This window comes from Salvia hispanica, chromosome 4 (assembly GCF_023119035.1).
Source record: "Salvia hispanica cultivar TCC Black 2014 chromosome 4, UniMelb_Shisp_WGS_1.0, whole genome shotgun sequence".
NCBI lineage: Eukaryota > Viridiplantae > Streptophyta > Magnoliopsida > Lamiales > Lamiaceae > Salvia > Salvia hispanica.
Window position 1 is genome coordinate 54,674,496 of NC_062968.1, and position 20,467 is coordinate 54,694,962.

Here is a 20,467-nt window from a genome sequence, read left to right on the forward strand (position 1 = left end):
TTATTTAAGGCGAGTTGCTATTTCTAATCCATGTATCAAGACAAAGTATTAGGCATGAAAGAAAAGTTTAGACACTGATAATATTTGCGGATCTGATTAATTTAGTAGGATTTATGAAGACGACAACAAAGGAGAAAGCAACGAAAAGGATGTCATCAGAGTTGAGAAATATTAAAAATATTCTTTACTACATCCGACCCCACGAATTTCATTTTCTGGATCCGCCATTGATTAACATCACTATCCATTAACATTATTTCCACCCACTTTTTCTTTATTTCACTTGCTTTACTAATTGTATATTTAAATTTATGTCCATTCAAAAAGTTCTTATTTGGTGAGAGAAATTTCACACAAATATCACATTTTAGTGAATTTTCAATCCAGAAACATGGCGAAAACCATCTCAATTTAAAAAGAAGAATTAGAGAAAATATATAAATGTAGGTCCAACAGCAAAACTTCATTAAAATTCATGATGTCGAATTGCACTCACTTTTGTGAGTTCTTTTTTTGTCAGACCTGCACTATGAGTTCTTGTTGGCAAAGGCTTGTTGGTTACCTTGGTTCGTTGATTTTTATGTACTACTATTAATAAATTCTGCCCCCTCCTTTTCGAGGCGCTGGATCCGCCACTGCTACCATCCCTCTGAGTCGACTCCAAAACATACTCTTTGGTTATGGCGGTCTTCTGCAGGCCACCACTATGAGTTGTAAATGAAAGAGTTAATTTTACGTACAAAGAAGATGACTCATTCAAAAAGACTAATCTATTTGGATAATGACTTTATTTATCCTATAAATCCTATATCATTTGCTTTTATAATTAATGTGAGATGTTGAGTTTGTAACCGTTGTTATCGTGTGGGCTTGTGTGGTCAAGGCCCATAGCATTCACTATGTTCGAGCCCGTATCATACTATATATAGTGTTTTATTTACAATTAAAAAAAATTGATGCCAGACAATAATGTCAGCATTGTTTATTTTGTTTAACTTAAATATTGTGTTCAAACTTTGGATTAGTTGCGGAAATAGCGCACACTGTCTCGATCGGCACCAACTTTACTTGGTTATTAAAAGAAAGGTAAACGCATTGTTGTGAGAGCTTTAGAATTAATCAAAGATTGTGATAATAGAAGGATATTTAAGTGAAGTTGGGCCAGTTTCGTGATTGTTTAATTAGTGCCAATATTTTTAGTATTAAAGATGAACCATCCTGTCACGCCAATTATCTATGCATTTCGTATATAAATAATCATAACGGGAATATTTTACCAGAGTTAAGACTAAAATTGTGTTGCTAAAATCTTATTCTACTTCATAATAACCATATTCATCATTGTTATATATGTCTAATCATTTAAACTCAAACTGTGTTTTTGCATTAATTTTCAAAAATTAAGATGGCTGCTTATGCAGCTTTGATTTCTCTTATGCGTATCTTAAAAGATATTGAAACTCATCCTTCCCCTCCGATCTCTCTCGACAACCAACAAGTCCAATCTCTCACGGAAATAGTTACCTTCTTGCAGGAATTTCTCGAAAGTTACAAGTCTCCATACGAGTATAGCGACGAAGCAGATCCATTGGAGATTCGCATTATAGGTGAGTAGATTTTCTCAAAATGCTTAATCAATCTGATAGGCGCTGAGTCCTATCGGCGATGGAGCACCTGTTTTGGAACGTGAAGAATTGGCAGAAAAAATAGGAACGGCGAAAATATGATTTGCAAGGACTAGGGTTTCGAGGAAAAGAATTTTATTTCTTATTTCTCGATGACTCGATCTATGGGAATTCTATAGTATTTATAGAATTCCCCTACTTGATTCGGACGTACGACTCGGGAAAGAATCAAGAAGAAAACCCGAGAAGATTGACTCAAATCTATTCTAAACATAAGTTTGGTAATTATGGAAATAAAAACAAAATAAAGACAATTCTTCAAGATATGCTTCCAGCTCTAATAAGTGACGAAATCTCCATACTTCGCGGGCCTGGGCGCCCGACGCTTTGGTCGATCATTTCTTCCTTGAGCTCTGTTTCTTTCTCTGCTTCTTCGTCCCTCACTCTCCTTGTTGCTGAGTTCTTCTGCATGTTCTGCACTTGTGCTATCTTGTGTTATGTTCGGGTCTCTATCACAATCTCTATTATTTGTTAAAACATAGAAAGATATTCACTAGGAGTAAATATTTTTCCAGATATATTATTGATGATTAAGTGTATTGCCATCTAGACTAAATTCAGTTTCTTTTCGGTAAAAAATATGGATCTGCAATTGTCATCTACTCATATCTACAACTTGTTCGCATTGCAGATGCAACTCATGCGGTTGAAGACGTGATCGAGTCCTATATTATTGACATAATCCAGTTTTCCGCAGAAGCAACTGACGACGGTGGTGATAAGCAAATCAGTTGCATCCATTTCTATCAAGATCTGCAAAATGTGATAGAGAAAATGGATTTGATCAAGAAAGAGGTGACTGTGATAACAATGGCGAAGGAAGAGCACAAGAGAAAGGTGGCATCTGATGATGCTGGTTTAAGATTCAGCTCCACTGAGAAGAAGCATCTTATGGTTGGGTTTGATGATATGCTTCTTCAACTCCTGGATAGGCTTACTGATCGAAAAACCAATCGCCAGATCATACCTATCGTAGGGATGGGTGGCATCGGCAAAACCACTCTTGCAAAAGGTGCGTATGAACACAAGCTTATTAAGGAGCATTTTGATATTTGCGTGTGGGCTACTATATCTCAAGTTTATAATATAGTAGACACTCTCAGGGAAGTTCTCACTCAAGCAGGAGGATCCTCGACCAGTATGGATGGAAAAGAATTGGAAGTAAGATTACACAAGTCCTTATGGGGTAGGAGGTATCTCATTATATTAGATGATATGTGGAGTATAGATGTGTGGGATAGGTTGAAATTTTCCTTTCCTGATTGCAGTGACGGTAGTCGAATAGTAGTAACAACGAGGATGTCGAACTTAGCTGCCCACTTGACTGATTCGTATAGCGTCTTTAAGATGAGATTTCTAAACGAAGTTAGTAGTTGGACTTTGTTCTCCAAAACTGTATTTGGGGAACAAAGTTTTCCTACTCATCTCGAGGATATTGGAAAGAAAATTGTCGAAAAGTGTAATGGACTTCCTTTGTCTATTGCTGTTGTAGGAGGTCTAATGGCTAAATCAGAAGTTACACTAGAATATTGGGAGCACATAGAGGAAAACTTAAGCTCAATAGTGAATGCGGAGAATGATGATTATTGTTTGAGAATATTGAAACTGAGCTATAATCACTTACCTGCCTATCTAAAGCCTTGTTTTTTGTATTTCGGAGTGTTTGAGGAAGACCGTGTAACTGATGGTTCAATAATCATCCGACTATGGGTTTCTGAAGGATTTCTTAAATCAATAGACAACAAAAGCTTGACAACAGTTGCCGAACAATACTTGAAAGAACTAGTGGATAGAAATCTCATTCTAGTTCATCAGTCGGGGATACTCGGGCATGTAAAATCCTATAAAATTCATGATTTACTTAGAGATCTATCTGTGAAAGAAGCTGAAAAACAGAGGTTCTTTTATGTGTTGAGGGATCAAATTCCTAAAGGACTAATTAGCCAACAACGTATTGTTATTCATGGAAGCACTTCAAAGGAAAAAATCAAGGATGCCTTGGAATATATGCCCCATGCTCGTTCTTATCTAGTATTTGGTGATCCAATTGTTGGCCAATTCCCAAATTCTAGATTTATGAGGATATCGCATATGTGTGGTTGGCTAAGTGAAGAAGAGCATTCACAGTTAAATGTGTTTGAGTTGATGAACTCACGATACCATAGGTTTGCAATTAATAAGAAGTTTGAAATTCCTTCTTCCGTCAATCTGCTTTGGGATCTAGATACACTAATTATAAGTGGTGTGAAAGAGTTGATTGCTCCAACTGAAATATGGAAAATGTATAAACTTAGGCATCTAGAGTTTGAATTTTCGAGATTGCATCTCCCAGATCCTCCGAGCGCGGACGATGATATTATTATGATGGAGAATCTTGAAGTGCTGAAAGGCGTGACAAATTTGAATGTAAGTGAAGATATTGTAAAAAGAATTCCCAATATCAAGGAATTGGATATGATGCTAATTGATAGAGTGAACTATCTGAGCTGTCTTGAATGTCTTAGTAAATTGGAATCCTTGGCGTTGTGGGTCTACTCTACTGATATTGGAAAGTATGTGCTTCAGATCAACTTCCCAGCCTCCCTTAAAAAGTTGATTCTCCTGCTACCAAGTGATTCAGAGTGGGAGGACATACTGCAAAAGATAGGCTCATTACCAGTTCTTGAGATGCTCGTATTAAGTGGAGGTCGTTTCAGAACACGTGGGTGGGAAACAATTGAAGACCAATTCCAGAGTCTCAGGTCACTAACATTGTCTGATTGTGGTAATCTAGAAAACTGGACAATGGAAGACAGCTCCCACTTTCCACTTCTTATAGATCTCTGTCTTTCTGGGTTATATGAATTGAAGGAGATTCCATCAGAAATTGGAGAAATACCAACACTCAGGTCAATTCAGCTGTACTTTTGCAATGAATCTGTGGTGTTGTCAGCTAAACAGATAGTAGACGAACAAGAGGATTTACATGGAAACCAATTACACCTTTTTGTTCAATGTGAGCGTTACAGTTGTGGAGAAACATAAAGCTAAAGCGCTGCAGAAGTTGGCAACTTCCAACTTTTTTGTGTTTGGTTTTCCCCCTAATTCTAGTTTACTAAGTTTCTCTCTTTCTCTTCTCAGACTGCAAGGTGATAAGAAATTTCTCTGTAACATCAATTTTCATTTCTCAATTTGCGAATGTGGAATTGCTTTGATACACGTACACTTTTTGAAGCCGAAAAAAAACAAAAATGCATCTTGTTTAAGTCCGATATTTTACTTCCACGTTACCGACCACATGTAACAGCAATGCTCAATTACTAGGAGTATATTTTTCCTTTGAAATTGTACAGTGTTACATACAAAATTTGTGAAATATTCATTGTCCAATTCTGAAACGCTAAACGCCCATACAATCAAGTAACAGCAACCCAAACAAGAGAGTCACTGGGAACAAGTCTAATTTAGATGGTTAGTTTAAATGCAATTAAAATGTTGCTGATAATTAAGTTTTACAAAATCATATAATATGAACTTGTAGAGTAATGTGTGCTTGTGTAGTCAGCCCATCAAATAGGCCCAGCCCAAGAAGATAATCAAGAGGCTAGTTCAAATATCTTGAACTAGCCGTTGGGATACAAGAAGTTAGTTAGCTATTCTGTTTTGCTTTTCTCTCTTGATCTCCTTCTTGGTTTTGTTGTAGCAGAGGGTTAGTATAAAAAGGTGTAATCTACTTCTTTTTTCAATAAGATTCACACACTCTTTCCCTCAAGAATTCCCTAACATACGCAATACTTTCTCTCCACAATTTCTGAGTTCGATCATCAATCAAGATTCCATCACAGTTTGGCGCCGTCTGTGGGAAGACGGAGAGGATATCAATTCAGAAATGGCTGCGCGATTGGAGGCCGAGAAATTCACCGGGAGCAATGATTTTGGGCTCTGGCGATTAAAGATCAAGGCACTACTGATCCAGCAAGGATTGTCTGCAGCTCTGGATGAAAAGGCAGATGATCAGAAGGCAGGCGAGGTGCTCGATGAAAAGGCTAAGACCAAGCTAGCTGAGATACACGCTAAGGCTCATAGCGTGGTGATATTGTGCCTTGACAATAAGGTACTAAGGGAAGTTTCTAAAGAAACTACAGCAGCTGGGGTCTTGACCAAGTTAGAGAGTCTCTACATGACAAAGTCTTTAGCCAACCGTTTGTGTATGAAGCAGAGGCTCTATGCATATAAGTTTGTGGAAGAGAGGGGAATAACAGAGCAGCTGGAGGAGTTTAATAAAGCAGTGGATGATCTTGAGAACATTGATGTTCAAATCGAGGATGAAGACAAGGCTATTCTGTTACTGAATGCCCTTCCCAAGAGCTATGATCATCTGAGAGATGCCATGGTATATTGGAGAGAAAAGACCATCACACTCACTGAGGTTCAATCTGCACTAAGATCAAAGGAGTTGCAAAAGGGATCTGCACAGCCACAAGATGCAGTTCCTGAAAGCCTTCATGTCAAGAAATTCAAGAAGGGGAAGTTCAAGAAGAAGGCTGATGAAGTGAAGTCCTCCACACCAAATCAGAGGGAGACTAGATCATGCCATTGGTGCAAGAAACCTGGCCACATCAAAAAGGATTGTTATGCTTGGAAAAAGAAGCAGGCCGAAGGTAACTCTCACCCCTCCTCTGATTGTGTTGAAGAATGTGCTCCTCCAGAAATACTAAATGTTATGGAAAGTGGCTTGACTGGTGTATGGATTATGGATTCTGGTTGTAGTTTTCATATGTGCCCACATAAGTCTTGGTTTCTTGATATGAGGGATGCTACTGGTTCAGTGTTGTTAGGCAATAACACAGTGTGCAATGTGAGGGGAATTGGAACTGTAAAGTTAAGAATGCATGATGGCTCTGTGAAATTGTTGAGTGAAGTTAGGTACATCCCTGAGATTAAAAGGAACCTAGTCTCACTGGGGTTACTGGAAGTTAAGGGCTTCACATTCACCTCCTCGGGTGGCAGAATGGAGGTCAAGAAAGGGCCTCATACTGTGATGATGGCTGAGAGAAGAAATAGTCTCTACTACCTATTAGCTGAAGCCATTACTAGAGACTCCAACACTGCCATGATTGATGACTTGAGGTTATGGCATGAGAGGCTTGGTCATCCTGCAGAAGGCAGCATCAAGGAGCTTGTGAAGTCAGGAATAATCCCAGGAGATGTTACATCAAGTCTTGGCCCATGTGAGCATTGTGTGTTGGGGAAGGCCAAGAGATCTCCATTCTCTGCAGGTTTTCTACCTCACCTTTAGAGTATGCCCACTCAGACTTATGGGGCCCTACACCAGTTAATACACTTGGTGGGGGAAGGTACTACATGACTATTATTGATGATTATAGTAGAAAAGTCTGGGTTTATATCCTTAAAGAAAAGTCAGAAGCCTTCCAGATGTTCAAGTATTGGTGTAAGGAGGTTGAGGCTGAAAAAGGTTCTAAGTTGAAGTGCTTGAGAACTGACAATGGGCTTGAGTATTTGTCCAAGGAGTTTGAGATATTATGCAAGGAAAATGGGATCAAAAGGCACAAAACAGTCCCAGGCACTCCACAACAAAATGGAGTTGCAGAGCGCATGAATAGGACTATTATGGAAAGAGTGAGGTGCATGTTGTTTGCAGCAGGAATGAGCAAGAAGTTCTGGGGAGAGGCAGTATCTACAGCAGCATATTTGATAAACAAATGTCCCTCTACCAGCTTGAAAGGGGATACCCTGACTTTAGATGGTATGGTGGCCATGGGACTACTCTAAGGTCAGGACATTTGGTTGCAAATGCTTTGCACATGTGAAGCAAGGCAAGCTGGAGGCCCGAGCTCTGAGATGTGTCATGCTGGGATATCAGAAGGGGGTAAAAGGGTACAGACTCTGGTGTGTGGAGGAGGGTAAGCAAAAGATTGTGATCAGCAGAGATGTAACATTTGTTGAACACCTCATGCCTTACCTAGAGAAGTTTGAAAGCAACAAGAAATCTGACTCTACTCAGATTGAGGTGGAGAATCAGGATTCCTTTCTTGAGCCTATAATAACTGCTGATGATCAGCCCCTAAAGCCTAATGATATCACCTTAGAAACAGATGAAGAAGGTCCCTCACAGCAGATAGGACTCGGAGAATAAATATAAAGGCCCCATCCAGATATGCAGAGGCTGACATAATCTCTTATGCATTATGTGCTGCTGAGAAGCTTGAATGCTCTGAGCCTGCCACATACACTGAAGCTGTGTCAACCAGTGAAAGAAAGAAATGGATTGAAGCTATGAATGATTAGGTAGACTCCCTGATTAGAAACAAGACTTGGATATTAGTTGAGAGGACTGAGTTTATGAAACTAGTCAGTTGCAAGTGGTTATTCAAGAAGAGAGTGGAGTCTTCTGGAGATGAGAGTGTGAGATTCAAGGCTCGATTGGTGGCAAGGGGCTTTACTCAAGAAGAGGGCATTGATTACAATGAAGTGTTTGCCCCTGTTGTAAAGCATACTTCAATCAGAATCCTGTTGGCTGTAGTTAATCAGAGGAATTGGGATTTGCAGTAGTTGGATGTAAAAACCGCATTCTTGCATGGAGACTTAGAGGAATCCATCTATATGTGTCAGCCTGAAGGGTATGTGAAGAAGGGGGATGAGAATAAAGTATGCCTCCTCAAGAAAAGCCTCTATGGACTTAAGCAAAGTCCAAGACAGTGGAATAAGAAATTTGATTCTCATATGTCTAACAATGGTTTTGCTAGGTCTAAGTATGATGATTGTGTTTATGTTAAGAAGAGAGGTGGAGTTCCAGTAGCTTACTTGCTGATCTATGTGGATGATATTCTCATAGCTGGACCTTCTAAGCATGAAATTCAGTTGGTAAAAGATGGATTATCTAAGAGCTATGAAATGAAAGACTTGGGAGATGCAAGGAGAATTCTTGGCATGGACATTATAAGGAACAGAGAAGAGGGGACCCTGTGGCTATCACAGACAAATTATGTGAAGAAAGTGCTAAAGAGTTTTAATATGGATAATGTGAAGGCTGCTGCCACACCCCTATCACAACACTTCAAATTGACCAAAAGCCAAGCCCCAGGAAACTTGCAAGAGGCTGAGGAGGTGAAGAATGTCCCATATGCAAACATCATTGGTAGCTTGATGTATGCTATGATCTGTACCCGACCTGATATTTCACATGCTGTAAGTATCACTAGCAGATTCATATCTGCATTTGGTAAGGAGCACTGGAGTGCCTTGAAGTGGGTACTAAGGTACCTTAAAGGAGCAGGAGGTTGTGGAATATTGTATAAACAGTGGAATGGATCTAATGGAGAGGAAATTCAGGGGTTTTGTGATGCAGACGATGCTGCAAACCTTGATAATAGAAAGTCTCAAACTGGATATGTTCACCATGTTTGGATCAGCAATAAGTTGGAAGTCTACCCTGCAGAGTGTGGTTGCTTTGTCAACCACAGAGTCTGAATATATAGCATTAACCTCTGCAGTGAAGGAGAGTTTTTGGATAAAGGGAATTGCTGCTGAGTTTGAGGTGGAGCAGGGTGCAGTGACAGTGTGCATTGTGACAGCAGCAGTGCCTTATGTCTTGCTCGACATTAGACTTTCCATGAGCGTAGTAAGCACATTGATGTGCGTCTACACTTCATCAGAGATGAGGTGGAGAAAGGGAATGTTAAGGTGGTGAAGATCAGTACTCTGCATAACCTTGCAGACATGTTTACAAAGGCTCTACCGAAAGAGAAATTTGAGCATTGTAAAGAGTTGATAAGTGTCTGTGATCATGGCTGAACTACATCAGCAAGGTGGAGAATTGTAGAGTAATGTGTGCTTGTGTAGTCAGCCCATCAAATAGGCCCAGCCCAAGAAGATAATCAAGAGGCTAGTTCAAATATCTTGAACTAGCCGTTGGGATACAAGAAGTTAGTTAGCTATTCTGTTTTGCTTTTCTCTCTTGATCTCCTTCTTGGTTTTGTTGTAGCAGAGGGTTAGTATAAAAAGGTGTAATCTACTTCTTTTTTCAATAAGATTCACGCACTCTTTCCCTCAAGAATTCCCTAACATACGCAATACTTTCTCTCCACAATTTCTGAGTTCGATCATCAATCAAGATTCCATCACAGAACTAAAATAATTTGTTTAGAACTAGAAACTATCACATTTAATGTGTAAAGTAAAAAAAATATCAAATAAACATAGAAGACTAATTTTAGACTTTTGTCATTTTTAAAGTTAAGATAAAACTAATCAAGATCGATATATATTCGATCACTGACCCATGTAAAAATAAACTATGCTGTAAAACTTGTTGCACTTCTACAATTATGCTAAAATTAAGACATTAACCCCATTTCAAATTGTCAATGTTAGCTGAACAATATTTAAAATGCTCGATTAAGCTTCAGTTTAAATCCGAGCAATAAATCAAGGCTCAGTTTTGGGCTCTGTAAATAATTGGCGTGTAAAAGCCTGCTTTTTGAATTAAAAGATTTGGACTGGAAATTTATTTTCGGAGCCCACTAAGGTTATGGGCCTATGAGGCGATCTATGTAAAAAATTATCTAAATAGAAAAATTATCTTCCATCGTTTCAATGAAATTTTCTTCTAGTTCATAAAATCATTGAATCTTCACATGTCACATGTTAGTAAATTTCAGATCCGGAAAGGTGAAAACTAAAAATCCTCTGTATTAACGTTATAAAGCGCAAAGGTCAATGCTAAAGAAATTATAGATACATATCCTCCAAAAAATTTCCAAAGACTAATTATTCAGAGATAAACTTAAGACGAATTAGAGAAAAAAATATAGATTTGCATGTTAAAATTCTTAATTCTTGTCCCACATCGATTCGGTCCTAAACCCTAACCCTAAGTGTGGATAACTCTTCTCCCTTTTAAGGGGTGCGTGACTCGTTTCTAATATAGTTATCTCTTCTCTTGCCTACCCACCTGATAGAAGTCCAATGTGTCGTGGTGGAAGTCCGATGTGTCATTCCGGCTCACACGTGAGGGGGGCGTGTTAAAATTCTTAATTATTGTCCCAAGTCGAATTCTCTTACCTACTCACGTGATGGAAGTCGACTTGGTAACGATCCTAACTCACCTATATAAGTGTGGATAACCCTCTCCTTATAAGGCCTTTTAAAGGGTGAGTGACTCATTTCTAATACACAGCACTTTTGTGTTTTCTTAAATCAAAATAAAATATTTGGATTACTATATAAATAGTACTCCCTCCGTCCCCCATTAGGAGTCACCATTTGACCGGGCACGGGTTTTAAGAAATGTAAAGAAAAGTTGGTTGAAAAAGTTAGTGGAATGTGGGACCCACTTTTTTATATTGGTTTTATAATAAAATGTGAGTGAAGTGAGTTAGTGGAATGTGAGACCTACTTACCATTTATGGTAAAAATGAAGTGTGACTCTTAATTGGGGACGGACCAAAATGGAAAAATGTGACTCTTAATGGGGGACGGAGGGAGTAATATATATTGTTCTTTTAACACCCAAATATATTAAAGTAATAATACTTGTATAATGTGAGGTCAAAACTTCAATATATATATTTTCCTCATGAAATTTTTTTAAACAATTTTTTTTTCTCTTTTAAGAAAACATAATGTATATATCATGCTAATCACGCATTTGAAAAGTCATTACATTAATACCATATCCACATCGAAATGAAAATTACCATTTATTTGTAAACTGTAATTCTTGATCTACAAGATTTGTATACTGATATCTCGAATTTATTTCTTATTTTCCAGTTTTCCATAGTTCCTCATGTTATTGTGTTAATACTATATTAAACTAATCTCAATCTCTTATCATATTCACTCATAATATATAAATTATAAATAGCGTTTTTAAAGTAGTAATAAAAAATTTGATGACAGCATTCTTTATTTTGTTTACTTAATTATTGAGTTCACACTTGGTGGATTGGTTGCGGAAGGCCCACACTGTATAATCGGTAATATGTTATCAGATTTAACATACAAAATCAAAGTAAAATGAAAGTTGACTATTCCAACAGCCAAATGCAACAGTAATATATTTGTGGTGCTAATAACAGTAGATAGGCCAATGGATAATGCTAGTGCTCATAATAATATCTTGCAGAAATCACATTCTTCTTCATAATATCCTTACTTTCTTTCTTTCTTTGTATTTCATAAAAAAAGCTTCAAGTCTCAATTGTGTTTAATTTGTGCATCAATATTCATATAATTAAGATGGCTGCTTATGCAGCTCTGGTTTCTCTTCTGCGTATTATAGATGATATTGAAACTCATCCTTCCCCTCCGATTTCTCTCGACAACCAACAAGTCCAATTTCTCACACATATAGTTACCTTCTTGCAGGAATTTCTCGAAAGCTACAAGTCACCTTACGAGTACAGCGACGAAGCAGATCCATTGGAGATTCGCATTATAGGTGAGTAGACCAAATAAAATGCTTAAGCAAGCTATATTGTTTGTTAGAACATTGATAGAAAGATGATTATTGGTGATTAAGTTTATTGTCATCCAGACTCAAAACCGTTTCTTTCGGTAAAAAATATGGATATGCTATTGTCATCTACTCATCTATAATTTGTTCGCATTGCAGATGCAACACAACTGGTTGAAGACGTGGTCGAGTCCTATATTATTGACACAATCCAGATTTCTGCAGCAGCAACTGATGAACAAATCAGTTGCATCCATTTCTATCAAGATCTGCAAAACGTGATAGAAAATATGGATTTGATCAAGAAAGAGGTGACTGCGATGACAATGGAGAAGGAAGAGCACAAGAGAAAGGTGGCATCTGATGATGCTGGTTTAAGATCCAGTTCCACTAACAAGAAGCATCTAATGATAGGGTTTGATGATGTGCTTCTTCAACTCCTGGATAGGCTTACCGATGGAAACACCAATCACCAGATCATCCCTATCGTAGGGATGGGTGGCATCGGCAAAACCACTCTTGCAAAAGGTGCGTTTGAACACATGTTTATTAAGGAGCACTTTGATATCTGTGTGTGGGCTACCATTTCTCAAGATTATAATGTAGTAGAAACTCTTAGGAAAGTTCTCACTCGAGCAGGAGGATCCTCGAGCAGTATGGATGAGAAAGAATTGGAAGTTAGATTAAACAAGTGGTTATGGGGTAGGAGGTATCTCATTATATTGGACGATATGTAGAGTATAGATGTGTGGAATAGGTTGAAATTTTCCTTTCCTGATTGTAGTGAGGGTAGTCGAATAGTAGTGACCACGAGGATGTCAGACTTGGCTGCCCACTTGACTATTCATATAACCTCGTTAAGATTGGATTTTTAGATGAGGTTAGTAGTTGGACTTTGTTCTCCAAAATTGTCTTTGGGGAACGAAGCTTTCCTACTCAACTCAAGAATGTTGGAAAGAAAATTTTGGAAAAGTGTAATAGACTTCCTTTGTCTATTGTTGTGATAGGGGGTCTATTGGCTAAATCCGAACTTACACTAGAATATTGGGAGCACACAGAGAAAAACTTAAGCTCAATAGTGAATTCAGAGAATGATGATTATTGCTTGAGAATATTGAAACTGAGCTATAACCACTTGCCTGCTTATCTAAAGCCTTGTTTTCTTTATATGGGAATGTTTGAGGAAGACAGTGAAATTCTTGCTTCAACAGTTGTCCAACTATGGATTTCTGAAGGATTTCTTAAACCAATAGACAACAAAAGCTTGAAAACAATTGCCGAACAATACTTGAAAGAACTAGTGGATAGAAATCTCATTTTAGTTCATGAGTCGGGGATATGTGGGGATGTAATGTCCTACAAAATTCATGATTTACTAAGAGATCTATCTATGAAAGAAGCTGAAACACAAAGGTTTTTCTATGTCTTGAGGGAAGAGAGTCCTGAAGGAGTAATTAGCCAACAACGTATTGTTATTCCTAGAAGCACTTCAAAGGAAAAAGTCCAAGATGCCTTGGGACATATGACACATGCTCGTTCGTATCTAGTGTTTGATAACAGTAATGTTTGTCAATTCCCAAATTCTAGATATTTGAGGATATCGCATACGTGTTATTGGCTAACTAAAGAGGAGTATTCACAAGTAAATGTGCTTCAGTTGATGAACTCACGATACCATAGGTTTTTAACTCATGAACAGAAGTTTGTAATTCCTTCTTCCATCAATCTGCTTTGGAATCTAGATACAGTGATTATGTCTAGTTTTGGGAAAGAGTTGATTGCACCAACTGAAATCTGGAAAATGTATAAACTTAGGCATCTCGAGTTTCTAATTTCGAGATTGCATCTCCCAGATCCTCCGAGTGTGGATGACGATGATATCATTATCATGGAGAATCTAGAAGTGCTTGATGGAGTGTTAAATTTGAATGTAAGTGAAGATGTTGTTAAAAGAATTCCCAATATCAAGGAATTGAATATGAGATATTCGGGGCTGTCTTCAGCTGATGGAGTGAACTATCTGAGCCGTCTTGAATGTCTTAGTAAACTGGAATCCTTGGAGTTGTATATCAAGTCCCCTGATATTGGAAAGTATCTGCAGAAGACCAACTTGCCACCCTCCCTTAAAATGTTGATTCTCCGGCTACAAGGTGATTTTGAGTTGGAGCACATACTGGTAAAGATAGGTTCCTTACCACTTCTTGAGAAGCTCGAATTATATAGGTGTGGGTAACAATGGAAGACCAATTCCAGAGTCTCAAGTCACTAACATTGTATAGGTGTGGTGATCTAGAAAAGTGGACAGTGTCAGAGAGCTCCCACTTTCCACTTCTTATAGAGCTTCATCTTTCTTTGTTAAACGAATTGAAGGAGATTCCAGCAGAAATTGGAGAAATACCAACACTCAGGTCAATTAAATTGTACTTATGCAATGAATCAGTGGTGTTGTCAGCTAAACAGATATTTGACGAACAACAGGATTTGCATGGAGACCAAATTGACCTTCTTGTTCACGCTACAGTTTGGATGGAAGATGAATCACTGCAAAAGTTGGCAACTTCCAATTTTAAAGTTAAAGTGTTTTAGACTGATGTTATCATAATTATCACTCTTCTTTTATGTGTTTTTTCCTCCTGATTCTAGTTAATTAACTCTCTCTTTCGCTTTTCCGATTGCCAAGTTGATAAGATTTGTTTGTGACATCAATTTTCATTTCTCATTTTGGAAATTTGGAATTGCTTTGGCATGTACTACAGTTTTTGAAGCCGAAAACAAAATTAAGCCAGACATTTACATTAGTGGTCAATTTCGATTATATGTTTATTTTGCCTTTGAAATTGTTGAGTGCTGATCAAATATTCATTTTCCAATTTGAAACTAAACGCCTAGAGTTTGATACTACAAGCGAGAATGATCCGCAGGTGTTTAAATTGGCAACTTTGATAATGGTAGATTTTTTTTCAAATTTATTAATTGCATGTTTCGTGGTTATTCTGTCTAAAAATCCTTCTTTTTTTTTTTGAAGGGTAAAATTAATAAGGTTGCATTTTTTTTGTTTGATATTTTATTATGAGAATAGATTTGTTTAAGTTATTTATTTTGATTTAAATGTTGTTAACTGGAGTACGTTTTTTATGATATGGACCAAAACATTTTTTTCTAATTAGACACAAATTTACTAAAATGTGTAAAACTAAAATGTACAGAAATAATTAGATTATGTAGATTCAACTACATTTCTAGTAAGTTTCGTGATAGAAATTTCACACAAATGTCACATTTTTAGTGAATTTTCAATTCGGAAACAAGGCGAAAAGAAAATCTTGTCTTGACGTTATGAAGCTCAAATATCGATGCTAAAGAATTTATAGATGCATATTCTCCAAAAAAAATTCCTAGGAGTCCAAGAGACCAAGACTACTAAATGACTATTCAAAGATCAATTTAAAAAAAAGAATTAGAGAAAAAAACCAACAAAAATTCGTTAAAATTCAAATTTTGAATTTGCATGCGCTTTTGTGTTTTCTTAAATCAAAATACGTTAATTGGATTTTCATAATCAAATTATAAAATATGATATATAAACAGAAAAATACCAACTTATACGATTGTTGGATGATTGCATTTAATTGAATTTTTGTTAGGTTTCTTTTAAGGCGAAATGTTTTAATGCAATTATATTATTCTTTTAACACGAAATGTTTTGATGTAATTATACATGTATAAGTGAGGTCAAAACTTCAAATTAATATATTCCCCATGAAATCGTTTGTAAACACGTTTTTTCTCTTTTAAATATTAGACAAAATGTATCTATATATCATGCGAATTACATGGTTAAGTAATCTATCCAATATATAAAAGACAGATTTTAGGGATTACTCTGGCATTTTGTTTGTTGTGAATATGAGCATAGCAATACTCCCTATGTCAAGCGAATTTAATTAACAGTGCTACAATAGGCCTAATTCAGTCTTCTTTTTTCTGGGGTTATATGTTGTATTTTGTTAATTTATAAATATATGATCGTGTATGTGTGGGAGTTACAAAAATAATCGTGTATAGTTAAAGGATTATATGCATAATATTTTAGCCTATAAATATAAAATTTAAAGGCCGAATTATCTACACATACCTCCTTACCTATAGAACTCAAGCATGTCAATTTTGCTCTTACCATAAGAGGAACTCTTAAAGCTTGATGTCATGGAACCATTCCACACCATGCTCAGTGAGCTCGAGGCTTCCCCAATTTCTTTGGTTGGCTAATTTTGTTCTTTTTAATTATGTTTTCATTCCTTTTCATTTTATTAATTATATTTTTCTTTTCTTAACATATTTTAAATTATATTTTTTGTTTTTTTCATCATTTTTATATATCAATTTGGATACAACATCGTATTTGTTTTAATATTATATGAACTTATTGGTATTTTTTTCTTTTTAGTTATATTCTTAGTTTCTTTCCATCCATTTTATTTCCATACTATGTTTTCTTTTTTAGATTGATGCTACCACCATTGTCTTTCTTTTTTCTTTTTAATAATTATAAATTTTTTTAATAGTAATGATTAGATTGTTAGTCCATTTATGTTATTTTATAGTTGATCCATGTTAAAAAAAATTTATGTTAAAATTATAATTGGCTAATTTTTTTTATACATATCTATAAGTAGGTTGAGTTACATGAAAGGATTATTCTATTGATAAATTTAATGTATAATTAATTTATTTTTAATTTTATTGAAAATTATACAAATTGTTAGGCGAAAGTAGCTATACATATTGATCATTGATTTTGTGCATTGCAAATTAATTTTATTAGTGCATAATGAAGTTTTAAAAATGATGAATAATTATCTATTGTGTTAAATTCTTTATTGTGATATATTTTTATCTTCTCTCATTCCATAATTTAATATTTAAACATTATATTACGTGATTTGTTTCAAATTTATTATGTTTCAATGTTGATTTGTATAGATTTTTTATTCTAATATAACTAAAATTGTTACTCATATTGTTTATTATCAATATTGATTCTAATTTTGTTTAATTAATTTAAAATTAAAAATTAATATTTTAAAAATATATTAATCTGGGTATAGCACAGACGTGATACTGGTTACAGGTAATACCATATCCACATCGAAAAAAGATGAAAATTACGTCTGTAAATTGTAACACTTAATTCTAGATCTACAAGATTTGTGTACTGATATCTCGAATTCATTTCTTATTTTCCAGTTTTTATAGTTCCTTATATTACTATATTAAACTAATCTCAGTTTCTTGTCAATATTAATTTCTACTATAATATATAAAGAGCGTTTTTAAATTTCCACCGATTAGATTTAGCTGAGTATATATAAACGTTTAAATCATCTCTGTATCACCGACGCCCACACAAACAAACCAGAGTGAGAAAACAATGGCGTCTTCTACAGCCAAGCTCACATTCCGCTTTTTGCTGGTGGCAGTGTTGGCTTTGATACTCTTCTATGTCGGTCGCCCGCTCTACTGGAAAATTTCCGCCACCGTTCACGACATCCGCCACAATAAACAAACCGTTTCTGGAGGTTTTTTTTTAATCTCTATTTACGTTTTCTTATGATCAAGCTTTTACAAGTGTCAATCAGTGCTATTCGGTTGCTTCTAGAGTGTTATTGGACTGAAAATTAGGAGTAATTTACAAAATTGTTTTGATTGGTGAAAGGTTATGCATATGCTTACATAGAGTAGGGTTTTGCCAATGCTACACCTAATGGATAATACTAGCTCTGGATCCCCTTATTTCTCCCCATATGTTGGTGTTTGTGATTGTGTTGTGTTCATATAAATAGTTGATAATATGATTGTGTATGTTGATCAGTTAAGCTTCAAAGAGCCACTAAAGTAGATTTTGCATTTTGTTCATTTGGATTTATGTGATTTTTGTATGTTGATTCATTTTCGTGTAACTATAATATCGATTTTATTATTATGTTTTCTAGGTATTTCACAAATTGTGCAAGAAGCTCAAAGATCAGTGGGATGGTTTCATGATGAGTCGGATTCAGGATATAATGATAATAAGAAATCCTCTTCTTCAGCCAGGAGGTTTCTTCTCGGTCAGGTTCTGTGAAATAGTATGAAACTTGAAATGTTCTTTTTAATGAGAATTTCCCCATTTTACATTTATGTCCACGGAAATATAGGGGTGAATGTTTTGTATTGATAGAGTAGATGTTCAACGCTGTAGATTTCGATCTGTTGAATAAATTTGATGTACCTCTTGAGCTGGAGTCGGGAACAATGAGTAATTCGGGCATGCTTTACTTTTAGCATGATACTAATTTCTCGGATATTGTTAATTGAAGGAGAGGATTGTTATATTATACCTTGTGTATGTTCTTTGTTTTTAATAAATCTCGATTTTGAAATGTATCTCAGAAAGTGAAACATGAGCTCTTCTTGGGTTTCTAATAAATGGCTGTGCCCCATTCCGAGATTAAATTCTGTGTGCTATGTGCTGATGGATTGGATTGAGTTATTTCTTTGTTTCAATTTGTGGATTGTTGTTTAGACGTGTCTGCAACTATAAGTCATCCGGTGGAATCTTTCAATAAGATTCCCACACAGTACAGACATTTGGCAATGAGTTCTGGACAATTAAACAGAGAGTGGTTGATTATATACCTAAGTATGGTTCAGTATAATCACATTGTTAGATTACATTAAGCTTGATAAACTGCATGTTGGGGGTTCAAGCATTGTAGCAAATAAAACCAATATGCTAAACAGTAACTATGATTAGACTGTGTTAACATTTTTTTAAAATTTGTGAACTATCTAGTTGCTTCATTAGTGGAATGGAGGGAGGCATTGTTTTCAAAAATTATTTGTTGTTAATTTTCTATAGAGATGTTTGCATGAACTTAAATACTAAAGTCATTAGCTATAATATGAATAGGAATTTTATTGAAGGATTATGCAACATCGAACTTTATTTCATAAATTCATTTATTTATCAACCTGACCAGCTCAAATTGAACCCAAGCAGTCTTGTTATGGCCTGTAATATTCAATAGCTGACTTCATCGGTCCAATTCTGAAACCGACCAAACTGAGCCATGAATACCCTGCGTGTGACTAGGTCATATTAGACGTCTCATAGTTGTTTGGATGTGGGTGATTATATGACAGTGGCTATTAAATTAGTGATGAATGATGGGAAAAAGATATGTTATATATGCATTTTGTTGAGCAAATGGTTTCAGATTTATGGCATCATTCATGGTGATCTGTGATTTACTCTATATCATTTGGCTCTCTTTTTCTGTCATCAGCTTGTCTTCTACTTGCCAGTTAATAGTTTAGCTACATCTAAGTGATTTGATCCTTTTCAGTTTACTTGGAAAGCATGTGATAGTACTTAATTCTTGTTCTTTTTTGACCCAATTTAGCTTCCATAGTTTGCTGTATGAGAAATATGTCACTGTGGAGGATTTGTTGTAGAAATAAATATCTCGTCCTAATACTGTTGGACAACTTATTGCTTGTCTTTAACTACCCGGAAAATATTTGTTAGAGGCATTGTGATCTTTGGATTCTTGCAAATTTGGTGTGATGTGGTATCTGGATAATTTTATTTTGTTTGTTGGTAACTCATTGCTATCCTTTCAGATTTAAGGTCATGCTTCTCTCCATTATGTTATGGTTTTGTTTAGTGCATGTGTACTCATACTGCTGCATTTATAAGATACGAATATAGGATTTTGTATTCTGTAACTTATATCTATCTGTCTGTCTATCTATCTATTTACGTATCTACCTATCTATCTTGAATTCTTGATACAAATGGATGGGCATATCATGTGATGGCTTCTCCCAGAGAAATTCAAAAGAGACTCGAGATAAGCTAACAAGCGGAACCTGCTTCTTTACTGTCGAAACGGGTGAACCTCGTCCTTTGTATGATGTTCTGTGGAACAACTGAAAATGAGGCCGAAGAGGTTTGCAGAACTTCATGTTGATTGGTCTGGTATGAAGTTTCTCCATACACTAGTAGTAACTAATGTGCAGGCATTATAGATGAGTTATCAAATGCTTGAATTATGTCCCCTAATTCATCATTCCTTTGACTATATTCCTCCATGGTGTGAGCATGAATGCATCTCTGTATGTTCTTGAATGAATTCTTAGGTGCTTGTGACAGTTTTTTGCAGTCATTCATTTATGTTGTGGTCCAGTCACTAATTAATGTTCTATTCTACTCCCTCCGTCCCTCATTAAGAGTCACACTTTTCCATTTCGGTTCGTCCCTAATTAAGAGTCACACTTC

The 20,467-nt window shown here is 35.9% G+C and overlaps 3 protein-coding genes across 3 annotated transcripts; all 3 read left to right on the forward strand.

Moving 5' to 3' along the window:
- Nucleotides 1–1,405: 1,405 nt before the first annotated feature.
- Nucleotides 1,406–3,400, forward strand: LOC125221416 (disease resistance protein RPP13-like). The gene is made up of 3 exons (XM_048123535.1): nucleotides 1,406–1,607; nucleotides 2,317–2,697; nucleotides 2,789–3,400. The coding sequence occupies exons 1-3, from the start codon at nucleotides 1,406–1,408 to the stop codon at nucleotides 2,848–2,850; spliced, it is 645 nt and encodes a 214-aa protein (XP_047979492.1). The 3' UTR covers nucleotides 2,851–3,400.
- Nucleotides 2,985–4,709, forward strand: LOC125221417 (putative late blight resistance protein homolog R1A-10). The gene has a single exon (XM_048123536.1). The coding sequence runs from the start codon at nucleotides 2,985–2,987 to the stop codon at nucleotides 4,707–4,709; it is 1,725 nt and encodes a 574-aa protein (XP_047979493.1).
- Nucleotides 4,710–11,827: 7,118 nt separating this feature from the next.
- LOC125217694 (disease resistance protein RPH8A-like) lies at nucleotides 11,828–14,961 on the forward strand. Its single transcript, XM_048119216.1, has 3 exons — nucleotides 11,828–12,129; nucleotides 12,304–12,672; nucleotides 13,998–14,961. The coding sequence occupies exons 1-3, from the start codon at nucleotides 11,928–11,930 to the stop codon at nucleotides 14,375–14,377; spliced, it is 951 nt and encodes a 316-aa protein (XP_047975173.1). The 5' UTR covers nucleotides 11,828–11,927; the 3' UTR covers nucleotides 14,378–14,961.
- Nucleotides 14,962–20,467: the final 5,506 nt, after the last annotated feature.